Source organism: Oenanthe melanoleuca, chromosome 3 (genome assembly GCF_029582105.1).
Source record: "Oenanthe melanoleuca isolate GR-GAL-2019-014 chromosome 3, OMel1.0, whole genome shotgun sequence".
Classification (NCBI taxonomy): Eukaryota; Metazoa; Chordata; class Aves; order Passeriformes; family Muscicapidae; genus Oenanthe; species Oenanthe melanoleuca.
Window position 1 is genome coordinate 20475697 of NC_079336.1, and position 14737 is coordinate 20490433.

The 14737-nt window shown below is 34.1% G+C and overlaps 1 protein-coding gene across 1 annotated transcript in view; it reads right to left on the reverse strand.

The window, feature by feature from the left end:
• CSMD1 (CUB and Sushi multiple domains 1) overlaps nucleotides 1-14737 on the reverse strand; it is a 1037656-nt gene that overhangs the window by 68777 nt on the left and 954142 nt on the right. Inside the window, exons 49-50 of the mRNA XM_056488498.1 lie at nucleotides 12845-13033; nucleotides 3649-3834 (exon numbers count right to left, since the gene is read on the reverse strand). Of these exons, the coding sequence (XP_056344473.1) occupies nucleotides 3649-3834; nucleotides 12845-13033 (375 nt within the window). The remainder of the gene's footprint in view (nucleotides 1-3648; nucleotides 3835-12844; nucleotides 13034-14737) is intronic.

The window sequence follows — 14737 nt, forward strand, 5'->3', positions numbered from 1 at the left end:
GATCCCACCTGGAATACTGTGCCCAGCTCTAGGGCCCCCAACAAAAGAAGGATGTGGACCTGTTGGAGTGAATCCAGAGAAGGCCAATAAGATGATCAATGGGCTGATGATGACAGGCTGAGGGAGTTGGTGTCATTCAGCCTGGAGAAAAGTAGGCTACTGGGAGACCTTAGAGCAGCCTTCCAGTGCCTAAAGGGGGTTACAAGACAGCTAGAGAGAGACTTTTTACAAGAGGATGTAGTGATAGGAAAAGGAGTAAAGGTTTCAAATTTAAAGAGAGTGAGTTTAGGTTAGAATTTCTTCACTATGATGGTGATGAAGCACTGGAACAGGTTTCCCAGAGAAGCTGGGAATGTTCCATTCCTGAAAGTGTTCAAAGCCAGGTTAGATGAGGCCGTAAGCAACCTGGTCTAGGGGAAGGTATTCCTGTCCATGGCAGGGAGGATAGAACTAGATGATCTTTAATGTTCCTTCTAACCCAAACTATTCTCGTGATTCTGTGATTCTACGGAAGAGCAATAGACAAGTCTCTTCCTTCGTCATGTTCTATGCATCTCTACACAGAATAACTGAAGCAAGATATTTGTCATTCAGTTAAGCTTTCTTAGTAGATATCTGTTGCTTTGTAGTTTCTGTTATTAAATTCAATAGCCTAATATCCATGATCCATCTGTGTCTTGCTCTATGACCATCACAAATCATATTTTTCATGCGTCAAATCTGATGTAAATACTTTCAATGAAAAGAAAGGCATTTCAAACATCTGCCTCAGGCCTGATTTTATCAGAGGTGCTTTGCAAAACAAACTGCCCTGATTTCAACCTTCATTTTAATAGACATGAGAATAAAATTGAAATTATTTATTTACCATTTACCTTTCTGTGCTGAGTTTGCTTTCTATCAAGTTAGAGATGTTTCTGTTGCTGGAGACTAAATACATCTATCCTTACAGCAACAATACTGAAAAAAACAGGTTGTTATGCAGATTGTCTAAGCTTTTCTGCAATTTGCAAGTATGAAATCTTGGATAAAGTATGCCTGCCTCTGAATAGCAATCCATTCTGAAAATATTGACTTTAAATTGTCATGTACATCACTAGCACTTTAATTTAGCATGCCTAGATTTAGAAGTAATTGGATTCTTTTTCAAACAATGAATTTTTAAAAAAGGAAAAGAGAATACACGGAAGAGAAGAAAATGTTATATATTTTGTTAGCTTATTATAAATATTAAAAAAAATTAATGCAAAAGTTGTGCTAAATGTTAATAATTAAGCTTTGTTTTAAAGGGTAGTCATTGTCTGGTTAAGTTTGACTATTTCACTAACACAAGCTTTTTTGTTCTCTCTCTATTTTTTTGGGGGGGTGAAAGTTTGTTTGTTTTTTTTCACTGCAGATATAGTGTTATTAATTTAGCATATCTAATCCCCAGATAGTTTATCTGGCCTCTTCCTTAAAAAAAAAAAAAAAAAAAAAAAAGTTGACATTTTTGCTGATTAATCATTCAAGTTATGTGCTTTGTACATTGTCAATTTTTTCTGAGAATGAAGCTCACTTCAATTCACTGGAGCACTGCCTTCCCTCTGTACATGGCTCTGAATTCAGATCATGTCTGTGTGATCACAGCTGGTCTTGAATAATCCTCTTTATGTACTCTGTGGAATTGCTGTGTACAGTTTTAGGCACTGTCCTTCAAGAAAGGTGAAGATCAATTGGAGATTGTCCAGAGGACAATAATGAGAATCACTGGTCCTAAAAGTAGGAAGGAAGAGTGAGAATGAATCACAATAAGATAGTTATCTCTACAGAGAAGGTGACTGAGTGCACTGGAGTCAGGAATTAAGGTGGTGAGCAGCTCAGGGGTGGCCTTTGTGAGGAGAAGCTGCTGGGCTGTTAGCTCCAAAGGACCCACTGCAGGACACAGCTGGGCTCTGCAGCCCCGATCCTAGCACCTCTGAGAAACTGTGTTTGGGAAGGGGCAAAACTGCGCAGGCAGAGAAGGGAGGAAGGAAAAGAGTGAGAAACAGGAGGGGGAGCACTGAGGTCACATAAGAGGGAGATGTTCCAGACACCAGAGCTGGTGTTTTACTGCAGCCCAACGGAGAGGACCCTGCCAGAGCAGATATCCATACTGCAGCCCACACCACAGCAGAGAGATATTATTTCTTGAAAAATCTGCAGCTGATGGAGGAGCCACACTAGAGCAAGTTTATCTTGAAGTTCAATAGCTCATGAAGAAGACACGTGGTGGAGCAGAGGAAAAGTGCACAGAGCAAGGAGAAGCAGACAGAAACCTTTAATAAGCTGACCACAAATCCTATTCCTTATCCCCTAGCACTGGCTGGAGTAAGGAAAAGAACCAACAGAATGAAGGTGACCTTGGGAATAGAGGAAGGAAAGTGTTGTTTTTAATCTTTATTTTCTGAAGCTTGTTTGACCTTATTTAAATTGGCAATATATTAAATTAACTTTTTCCAAGTTGAATCCTCTCTCTGTCCTATCTTGACTCACGAGATTTTTCATCCTATTTTTTCCTATCTGGTTGAAAAGGGAAAGGAGTGAACACCTGGATGAGGTATGACTATTCCCCAAGGATAACCTGCTACACTGAAAAAATAACAGTTTTCAAACACATTAAGAAGAATAAAACAAGTATAAAGTAATTTCTATTTGTCCACTGTGGATACAAAATGAAACAAGGCCTTTACACTACAGAAAAACAGCTTCAAATTATAAAAAGACTAGGAAAAAAGTGAAAGAGTGAAAGAGTGCTCAAGATTAGGGTAAATGACCACCCATCAAGGATGCCTAGTAATTCTCATAAAATATCTTTCAAAAATATTTTCTAACAATTGTTTGCTATTAATTGGTTCAAATAAATGAAAACCCTTTCAAAATCATGTATATCTTCACAATTTATGTATTTGCCTTATTTTACTGTTTCTTTAAAATTGAGTTGAATTTTACTTGTTTCAAAATTTAAAGTGCTCGTCAAATTCAGAATCTGGAAGGCACATACATATGCTGTTGGTTAGATCAAGATTCCAAATAAACTCTCAAAATTTTTGCACATATTATTATAGCAATTACTAACTTTGAGATTATGTTCTAATCAGTATTTCAACTCATGTTGAAGTCAGGCTCAGTTAGTTATTGCTTTGATGCAGGATAGAGAGAAGCAGTGGCTGCCCAATAAAAATGAGAGGCGATGCCGTATAGGAGATGAGTCTGCACTACATTGGTTTGTTCCTGACAGGCGGCAGAAGTGAAGACTCCAGGACTCTTACCCAGCTTAATTATCTACACTAATATTTAGAGAAATAATTTTTGCTTTTATTACTTTAGAAGCTATATTAAAGAAAGAAATTATAATTGGTAACTCATCAAGGTGAAGGGCACAATATTCATAACAAGAAAATTTACAGGAAATCTAACTATCAAATTCAGATGTTTTGAAGAAGATAAAACAAAGATTTTTTTAATTAAACAAATTTATAGACCTCTTCTATTTTACTACAAGCTAAATCATGATGCATTCCTGAATGGCCACTTCAGGGCATATATTTATGTAAAACCTAGATATCAGCAGTGAAGAATTTCCTGAGAAAGTTCTGGGGAAATATTCTTGAGAAATACATGCCCACTTACATTTGCAAACAGGAGGCCTCCCTTTGTTGCTCCATAATCCATCTTCTTGACACACTGCTGTTGCTTGTTGACTAGATTCTAGCTTGAAGCCCTCATTACATTCATATATCAATCTACTGCCCAAAGTGAATTCATTCCCTATAACTGAACCATTCCCAGGGGACTCAGGAATGCCACAAGATACAGCTGAAAAGAAAGGAAAGAAAAAGATGAAGAATTGGAATTTTATCATATATATCTTTAAAATATTGCCCCACCACTGAAATAAGAAACATAGATTAGTAATTTTGACATATCCCATTTATAAAAATTGAAATTAATTTTCCATGATCTGCAACATTCTAATAAATGTACCAGTATTTAAAACATTAAAACTTAGAAGTGCATCTAATATAGACAAACATTTACAAATGATTATTTAGTTCAATATAATCACTGTAGAGAGAGAATTTTCAACACCGGCTGAGGGCAATGCTTTATTTGATAGAGAAAAAAATTGGAAGTGTCCAAAGAGATTTGGTCCAAGAAGCAATGAACTGAAAAACTCTTAAATGCTTTCTAGTAGACTTCTCCATTCTCTCAGGCTTTCTTTCAATTCTGCACTACTTTATCATAGTTTGTTCATATATTTCATGTTTGTTTGTTCTATGCATTTAGAACTAAGTTGTTAAAGAATTCAATTTATCATTATTTATCTGATGAGAAAAGCAACCAAGTAGATGACTAGACAGGGAAGTGTCTCACTTAAGGACATTATTCAGATATTTTAAACTTTATTTACATATTTGATTAATTTATTTCAGAATTTTAAATATTATGTGTCAATTTTCTACCTCATGAAGAAAATTATTTACTGAATTATTTTCACTTTTTTTTTCTCCTTCTGAATTTAACTCCAAATGGACAGTTTTTCTTTCAAGATCACAAAGCTTTATTTGCTGTCAACTTAATGACGTTTGAGTAACATCTAGGGTGGTTTTTCAAGCTTATGTATTAATTTATTTAACCAGAGTTCCTTTAACAGTATCTCATAATGCATAGTTTTCAGGCAGAGTATAGTTATAAAAATGTCTATTTCAATCACTCTTAGGATAGGTCTCCAAGTTAAGATTGTCTTCTGTCATCTGACTTCCCAGGTCTCTTGCTTTTGACAATATTTTTTTTTATTTCTTTTAATACAATGTTTATTTTAAACTAGTTATTCATATACAGATATTAACACTATGTCCTTACACAAGTTACTAAAGCTGGTAAAAATTTTATGCTTGCCCCACAGCTCTTCTGAATGGAAAGCCATGTTATCTTCTCTGAAAGGATGTTACTTTCTGCAAAATGGCAACTTGGAGCAGTCTACTTATCAAACTATTAAAATTAATCTATTTCATGAGTTCATATAAACCAATGTGTGTGTGTACAGAATCACAAGCTGCTCTGAGTTTGGCATCCAGTTTACTGCTCTGCAGTAAATACACTGAATAAAAATGAGCTTTAAAGCCTTCATTTTAAAATATTTACCAATAAAAAAGTGAAGTTTTACAAATGAGAGTGTTTTTTTCTTTATATGCAGTCAATGGTGGAGAAGAAATTCAATATTTCAATATTTTAAAATAAAAAATAAATAAATAAATTTCAAAAGAACAAATCATAGTATTTGTCTGGAATCTTTCAGTGGTGAAGATAAGTATTTGTTGAAAAAAAAATCTAGTTTTTATCTCTATTTACCCAATTCAATGAAAACTATTAATTTCAGAACAAATCATCAGGGTACCATAAACACAACTCTCAAGTCTCAAACTTGTTTTCATTGTTTCCAAGTTGTCACATCCGATAAATTTAAAGTAAATACAACACAGTACTTTAAATACTATTACAATGGGTAGATATAACCTACATTAAATGATGAATGATTAGTGCATTTCTGCTGTTCTGGAATTTTTGGTATTGCTGACAGAAGCAGATCTATAGGAATGTTCCAAAATAAGCAGCCTCGTTTGTAGCACAACTTCTTGGCACTTTTTGTATTCTAACCAGAACTGTTCTTTGCTTATCAAAATGGAGTATTTTTCCATCAGTAGGCAGGGGCTGAGCCTCCTGACAGTGGAAGGAATAGTACTGGGACAGAAAAGGTAGAAAAAATGATAAGGAAGGGGCTCTGTAAGTCGACTTTTAACTGCTCTGAACGTGTTAGAGAAAGTGGAGAAGCAGAAGGATAAAAGTAAATTCTGCAGCTTCTGGGAGCAGGTCTTTATATTAGAAGTCATTCTCCACTAAGTGACCACAGCAGGAGGGGTAGTTTTTCAGTTTTCTGATGTACTCAACACAGTCAGCATAGGTTTATCTGGTTAAATGCTCTATATTCCCTAAAGTTCAGCTGAATTCTTTTCCCACAACTAGAACCAACTCTGATCTTGTGTCAGGCAAGCAATGCTTGCAAAAGGTTTGTCTGCATGTTGAATTGATGGAAAGTTAAACTCATATTCTACTGTAGTACACGGTAAAAATGCCAATGCATTTCAAGTCATGATAACTGTGAATGACTTCAGTGTTCCCAACGTCTTGCACTGTGCTTCCACTTGTCTGAACATGCCTTACAGTTCTCTTCTGACTTGTGACAATGTGTCTGAATGCTTTTGATTAAGGTGTAACTCCTTGCCAAGGTTTTCAGGTCTCCTTTCTCATATCAAAACAGTAATCTTTGTATTAAGTAAGCATGCATTTAATTGTACATAATCAAAACTCAAAACTCAAGTCTATCCATCCAGCCCATGTATGTGCCCATCTGTATATACAGGTGGACCTTATTTTATTTCTCTCTAAATACTCCAAACATGAAATAACTTCAAATACCCTAGTGAAGCAAGAAGCTTTTACTATGCCATTTGAAAACAAAACAAACAAACAAACAAAAAAAAAAAAAAAAAAAAAAATCAAAAACCAAAAAAACAAAAAACAAAAAACAAAACCCAACAAACCAATCCAGGTCTGTTAGTTCACGGTAGAAGCTAATAACTCTGTCAGCATTTGTTCTTCACCTTTAGCAATAACCTTTCTAGAGACACACTGAAAAGTTCAAGACTGAGTAGCTCTTCTGTGCAAGTTATTTTAAAAAATAAAAGATGTACAATGCCTGCTCACACACAGGTGGTCCTCTCAGTTATGTCAGGTCTGATGCAACGTCCAATATGCTAAAGCACCTCAAAATCTATGCTTACCTGTCACACTTCAGCACTTTCATCCTCAGTGTGTACCTCAGCCCTTACTGTGTCTCTTCTTTCCTTAGTTGTTTCTAAATCTTGTACTGATAAATAAATTGTCAGGCTTTTCTCACTGCTGCTTCAACTACTTATCATAAATGCAGTTAGGGCATTCTGGCACTGTTCCATTTAGAGTCTTATCTGTTTATTTCTGTATGCTTGTCTCCCACAGCCTGGGAAATATTCCTGTTGCTACAGATTTACTGAGGCTGCTAAAGGCTTTTAGAGTAGCTGTGTTAAAACAAAGCATATCAGCAAGCAGAGTGTCACTAAATAGCAAGTACTTTGAAACTAAGGTAAACCAAACCAAACTGAGCAAAATGGCATATTTTCTTTGGACAGTGGAAAAAATGACTACTATGCCAAGTATTTTGAATCTCTCAGCTTCACGCATGTTAAACAATTAAGAATGGTGTGAGAAAACCTTCTGACTCAAGGAATTGTCAGCATGTTTCTTAGGTCAATGATTAGATGCGACTGACAGGTTCCAGCTGGGAGATGTGCATTCAGAGTGTTGAAAATATAATTCAGCCTTAATTGTATCTATTATCTTGCACAGCAGAAAAATACACTTCTTCCAGTGCAAGGGGAAAAGCCTTTTACCTAGAAACTGAGATGCAGTTCTAGTTGCTCTTTCATGTTCAACATCATACTTGCATTTATTTCTTATTAAATCCAGTAAATTTAAGGTTTATGGCAACACTTTAAAGTATCTATACACTTGTATTCCAGTAAGATACTTACATACTATTTATCATCAAAATATGCAATTTCATTGCATATAGAAATCAAATTGGGGAGTGCATTACAGTCAGACATTGGCTTATTTTCATATGCTGGAAAGTCCCTAAAGTTAATCCACAAGCATTCATCATTCAGTGACCTGTTTCTGGCATTGAACATAGTGCTGGAAAAAGCATTTAAATACACAAAAATATGAGATTAGAAATGGAGAAGTCCCTAAAAGCAAGATTCATAGAAAAACATTCTCAGTGGCTTATATGTATGATATCCAATTGGAAATATCAGAGAGCATTGACAATTCTCAGACTTGGATACATACAGAAATAAAAAAGAAAGTGTAAACAGGGTTGGGAGTATTACAAAACCAAATTGTTATGAGTGGCCATCTAGACTATTCTCCTATCGCAAATCAAAATTATACTTGACCAATCTTGATCTAATTTGAAAGACCTCAGTGATGAAAATTTCACACTTCCCACAGGCAATCTATTCCAGTATTTCACTATCCCCTCTGAGAAAATAATAAAAAAATAACGATAAATAAAATTATTTACAGAATAAAAGAAATAAAAAAACCTAACTTAGGATCCTATTAAAATAATGTTAGCTGTAATTTCTCTATCTAGAAAGAACACAGATTAATTATTTCATTCATCTTTGAAACTACTTTTAGCTTATTAAAAGTTTGACACCAGGTTTTTCCCTAAATTTCTGGGATGTTTTTAGTCTAGAGTAATACACTTATTGTTTTATATTCTGAAATATGGTCATTGGTTTATAAAAGATCTCTGGAATGTGGTATTTTTAATTTGCTACTTACCTCACTGTATGCTAAGAGGGAAAGTTTTGCATAATAACATTTACCAAAAAGGTAAAATGTCCAAGCTTAATTCTATGCCCAAAACCACAAAACACTTAATTTTATGAAGAACTAGTTTGGTGGCCTCTGCCATAGGTCTTGTGCAAACTGTAAATGGGTATTTTCAAGTCCACTCTCTCAGGGGAGACATGGAGCACAGTCAGGTCCTGGAATAATCTTTGTTCAGTACAGCAGAAGTACAAAGATCTCAAGCTCCACAATGTACATCTATACACTTCAAGCACAGAGGTAAGCACAATGACAGTACCTGGAACCAGCATTTTAAGCAGGAACTACTGGCATCAGCTATACTTGTATCATGATTCTGTCATAGATATTGAGCTTTTCCAAGTTCTTACAATCCAGATGAGAACTTCCTTTAAGTAGATATTTTCAGTTTTGTTTTATAAAACTAGTAGAAAGTAACTCAAATGGTAAAGGGCAGACAAGGGTTTTTAAAGGCTCTTTAAAATTATTTTTAGTGCTTTTTAAGAATGAGCAGGAAAAATCAGGAAGAACAACGTCAAAAGCTGAGTCCTGTATGGGAAGAACAGGTGGGATAAAGAGGGGCATGTGCTAATGCCTGCCAGAGGAACATGGCCACTTTTGCACTCTCCCTGGTACCATGTCTCACCCTCAGAACCTGCTTTCAGTTTCCCATTCTAGCTGCTCTTCTTGCCAAGCTTTTCTTATATTTTCTCTTGTTGTCTCTTCATTCCTAGCCTCATTTTTCTTTTCCTACTCTCCCCCAGCATAGCAATCTCTACATGAGCTAATTCAGCAGCTAGCAAATGCCATTGCCAGTATCATTACTGAGGCCTTACTATTTCCTCTCAGCAGCTACTTACTGTTATTATATAAGAATTGTTATTATCTCTCCATACCTCTTTTGAATGTAATATGACTCATGTGGCTCTCTTCACTTCAGAAATGAAATAAAAATAATAACAGTAAGTTTGAATTTCTGAGACAGGAGTCAAGTTCTTTATACAGCATTCAGGACATTATTGCATACATTTGCATTTGAGAAGACTGGAATTGAAAAATATCATCTGACACTATCAGATTAAATCATATTAGATGTTTTCATATTCAAATTAGATGTTTTTGCAATAGATACGCAAAAAATAATTACCCTTTTTGATAATATGAACAAACTTGATTTCAAAAATTAATTCTGACATATTCCAGTTATTAATTACAAATGTAACCCTGCAGGATTGGTTCTACAGAAATTTCTGAACTAATCAAAGGCGTTTTTATTTAGAAAGATCCTATAATGAAATCCATGAGCTGGATCAAATGTGTAATTTTAATTAATTTTCAAAGAGAAAGCATATTGATAACATGTACTAAATAAATTTTAAATATGCTCTCCATTTCACAGGTTTTTTTTAAACATATGCCTCATTCAGACATATCATTTGAAATAATTGTGCAAGAGTTGTAAAGCTACATATTAATATGAGGACTCTTACATTTATATGAAATTTACAGTAAAGATTAAACAACCTATCTTGCAAATATTATTTTCTCCCATTGTTTACAGAAATCTATATATGCACAGCCACATATATTGATGAAAATATAAATACACTTAAAATTCAAGGAAAATGTATATGTGAACATGCTACATTGCTAAAATTTCAAAGCTCCTCCTTGCATATAGTGATAAAATAAGGGCAGATACAGTGTCTGAAGTATTTTAAAATTTTCTTGAGTCCTCTTAAGTTCTGTTCAGAATCTATTACTTTCTGAGGCTCCTTTATCCCTGGTTATCCATTACCAAGTCCTGGAATGTTATCTCAAATCCTGCACATATCTGCACATTTTCCCTCCTCTTTTCTGTGAATTATTCAATGTTATCCTTAAAATGGGGGACTCTTTTCTTAAGTTCTTTAAGAACCTTTTTCTCCATTCAAACACCTCTTATGTTTGGATAATTTTCATGGTTAGAATGGCAAATTTGAAATACTTTCTGTACCATTGTGAACAGAAAATTTTGAAAATTTTGAACCTAAAATGTAAAAACTAAAAATGCAAAAGAAAACTCTTAACATTAGACAGTTCCAAAAAAAAAAAAAAAAAAGAATGCTGGGTCATATTTTCATTATACAGAACTCTGCTGTTTGACTGAATAATAGTAGAAGTAGCAGTAGAAGGCTAGTATTGTCTGGATAGATAAGCAGTAGAAAGCTAAGGGATACATTTGCATATAATTTCTGACATCTGAGGAATCACAAGATCTTAAATCCTGGTTAGAAGTAAAATATAGGGCTTCCTTAAATTTATGGCCCCACTCTCCCAGACTAACAACAGAATACTGGCTCTATCCTCACATTCTTAAAGTAACTGAGCTCCAGATAAAAACACCAAAATTTCAGTACCATTTGGAAAGACACCTGCCAGCTAACCAGCAAATTAGCTCCCAAAGTTTCAGTGACAGTATTGACCAGACCAATGCAACAGTTTAGGCAGAGGGGGCTTGTTTTCTTTTCCCATTGCCTAGAGCTACCTGGGATTCTTAAACTTCCAAGACATCCTGCAAGTCTAGTGCCTATGACCCCAGAGTTTGCACCTTTCTCTAGTAGCAGATGGAAATGAACTAAAACACTTCAGGCACTGAAAATGACACAAGACTTCTATGTTTAAGCAAATTAATCAAAACTTTATCCCATGTATAGATGTTACAATTTTGTTTTAATCTGGAACAGAATTTTATCCTCCACTTTGCTGATCCCAAGCTGTAGGCCTATTCATTATTCCAGGTTCTTTAGTACAAATGTCTGAATTTTCAGTTTTGACGCCAGCACCAGAAAAGGCACCTAAATGCAGCTAAATTAAGTCCAAAAGCTGCATTTGTCCCTAAATTTACCTCACATCCAGATCACACACATATTCTCCCATAATTTAGTGACCTTCAGGAATATCAAACAGAATCACTTGCCATATCAAATCATATATGGCACATATGTGGCATTACACCATGTAATATGATGGCATATGAGGTTAGAAGACATCCTGGATTCTGGAAGCACACACAGATCCTGCTTGTGGCACACTGACAGACTGAGTTTCTCCCTGGACTAGTAGAGTATAGCCATATGGCCCTTCTCTGCAGGAAAAAGCTCATCCAGAATAAATATTTAACTGCCAAATTACTCTGCATAAAAGATAGGTACCATATTCCTTCAAGTTCTTCAACTGTAGCCAAATTTCTGCCACTTTTTACTTTTCTTACAAATAGCATACCCTCAACAGAAGAGGTAAGCATCGTGCCAAATCTCAGCCGGCCTTTTATTTATTTATTTATTTATCTTATTTTTAATTTATTTTTCCTTTAGAAATATCTAAACCGTCACTGAGATGTAACATCAAGCGAAATATTTTCTTGAAGAAGACAAAAACAAATGTATGTTAATGCCTTACAGCGTTAAGTAAATGCAAGTTTAATTCTTAAATATAATATGTTATTATATTTTTATATTATATATTATATTATTTATGTCATATATAATATTATTTATATTATATATTATAATATAAATAGGTTCTCATAAAATAATTTCATTCTATAAATAAAGGAGACTAGAAGCAGACACATGTTAGAATAGGCCATATATGATATGGATAGAATTAACTGCCTTTTTCCTTTTCCCCAGGTCTCTGATATTATCGTAGAATAGTTTGGGTTGGAAGGGACATTAAAGACATCTGGTTCCAAACGCCTATCAAGGGCAGGGACACCTTCCACTAGACCAGGCTGTTCAGAGCCCCGTCCAACCTGGCCTTGTGCCCTTGAACACTGGCAGGGATGGGGTAAATACATTTGATAAACAGTAACAATTATTAACAAGAGCAGCAAGTAAAGTACTCCCTGGTTCAGCTTCAGGATAGCTAAAAAAAACCCCAAAAACAGAAAAATGAGTAACAAGAAAAAAAAACAAAAAAAAAACCCCGAAAAAATGTTAAAATTATGCCTTTAAATCACTGGTTATGAAGTTATTTTCTAAAATAATAAAGTAATCCCTTATAACTACTGAATTTTATAAAATGTTCTGCTAACAATATCATGACCTGTGGTCTGTTTGTAGGTATGAACATTACTAAAGGAAAAAGTACTGAAAATATATTTTTCATTTGGTCTTGACTGCATGAATAGCTCTTAACACTTCAACTCTTCACACATGAAATACACCAGTCAGTATGTTTGGATCAGGTCATGATGTCAGTGTCTCTCTTGGTATACAGCAGTATTGACAATGCTGCATCTTTGTTTTGTGAAATAGCCTTACAATGAAATTATAGAAGTCTATTCAGGAAGAAAGCATCATCTTACCATGGCAGATTGGCACAGGAGAATCCCACTGGTACATGCCATTTTGGTAGCGCCTGCACGTCGCATTATTGTGACCAATCATTCTATACCCAGGTTTGCAATAATAGCGAACTTTGCTTCCAGCAGGACCACCTGTTTTGTTTATAATTCCACCATTCCTCAAAGTAGGGTTTAAACTGCAATAAGGAGCTAAAAACAAAAAAAAATGGACATTGTAAAAAAAAAAAAAAAACAAAGGCATTTAATGCACAAAATTAAGATTATCTATAAACTTTGAATGCCACTAAAATCCACACTAAATTTTTTTTAATACTTTTAGAATCCTCAGTGAAGATTCAGACTACTTATAAAGGAACATCATGAAGTTCAAAAACAAGATTTTCAATCAAAACCAGCTTATACTACTGCATGTAAGGAAGCTAAAATCATGAAGCACATAGAATGTTCAGTAAGTTCACTCACAATAAACATTCTACTGCAAATCTGATAACTTTATAAATACTAAATAATTATTTGAGCTACACAATATACAAAACCAAGTATAGACAGATTAATAAAAATTTCAATGCAGTTAGACATGTAAGTCAAAGTTAAAACAGCTTGTCAAATACGTTAAAAGTTTATAAGACAAGTAACAATACACTGATTCTTCAGATGCATTTTTTTCCAGGTTGAAATGCAGCTAATTTTTTGTACGTATTCTCTCAAAGATATTGGCAATTATATTAATTTTTACAGAAAGAATGTAACCTAATGGAGTGCAATTTCTTAAATGTTGAATTTACCCTACATCTGAAGTAAGACAGAATGCACCTCTTTACCTGAAAGTAAATCTTGATAAAACTTTAATCACTACTCTATTAATATTTCTTGCAGAGGAGTTTTCATGACCAGCATGACCCTCGAGGAACTGTGACATATAAATGGAAATTTTTTGATATGTGCTGAGTGAGTAAAAGAAGCAATTTTTTTTTTGTTTTTTTTTGTGTCAAAAAGTGAGTAAGACCATTTTTTAAAATAAGGTTGCAATACCTGTAAGGATGGAATATAGATACCTGAAATAGACCCAGATCAAGCAGAAGTACAGTATAGTTTGACACACTTTATACAGAATTGCAATTATGAGTCTGTTTGTAGAATGAAAACATTTATTCTTCTCAAAATGGTATTTCTGTACATTCTTTAACTTGGGGATTGTTTGAAATAAAAACCTCGAAATCATAAAGAAAAAAAAATAAATCCAGAATGAAAATAAATAAGCCAAGATAGTCCAGTAAAAGAATTGTTTGGGGCCATGTTTGCGTCCTTTATAAGAATGGCGACACTCACTTGCCTGACTAAATTACATTAATTATCAAATTACTCTTTAAAAAGGGAACTATTTAAGGAAACACAATAAATATGGCTTTAATTTTCTTTTGAACATATTCAAGAATAAATAAGATTGCTACTGCAAAACTAGCAGATTAAGACAGGTCCAGTAACATCTTAAGTATTATTTAATTTTAAATATTCTAAATCTAAAGAAAAAACAGTGAGTCATAAACAAAATATGCAATACAGAAAAAAACTCTCCAAATTTATTATATCAGTATTGCAATTCTAGACATAAATTATTTTTCTGTAGCCTAGTAATACTAACAATTCTAACCATACTGTTTTTCTTTATAGTACCTTTCATATCTCCTTTTGTCTATCTCCTCATATTACCATTTAATCTGGACTAATAATTATTTTATTAAACTGCTAACATTGTTATTCTAACAGTAAATTCTTGGCTAGACATAAATAGGTTTTTTATGCACATAACAGGTTAAACTTCATGTTCTGACTGCCGGGGTATTTATTGCCATGTTTTAGCTGTGCTTAATTGCAATGATAAATATATATGAT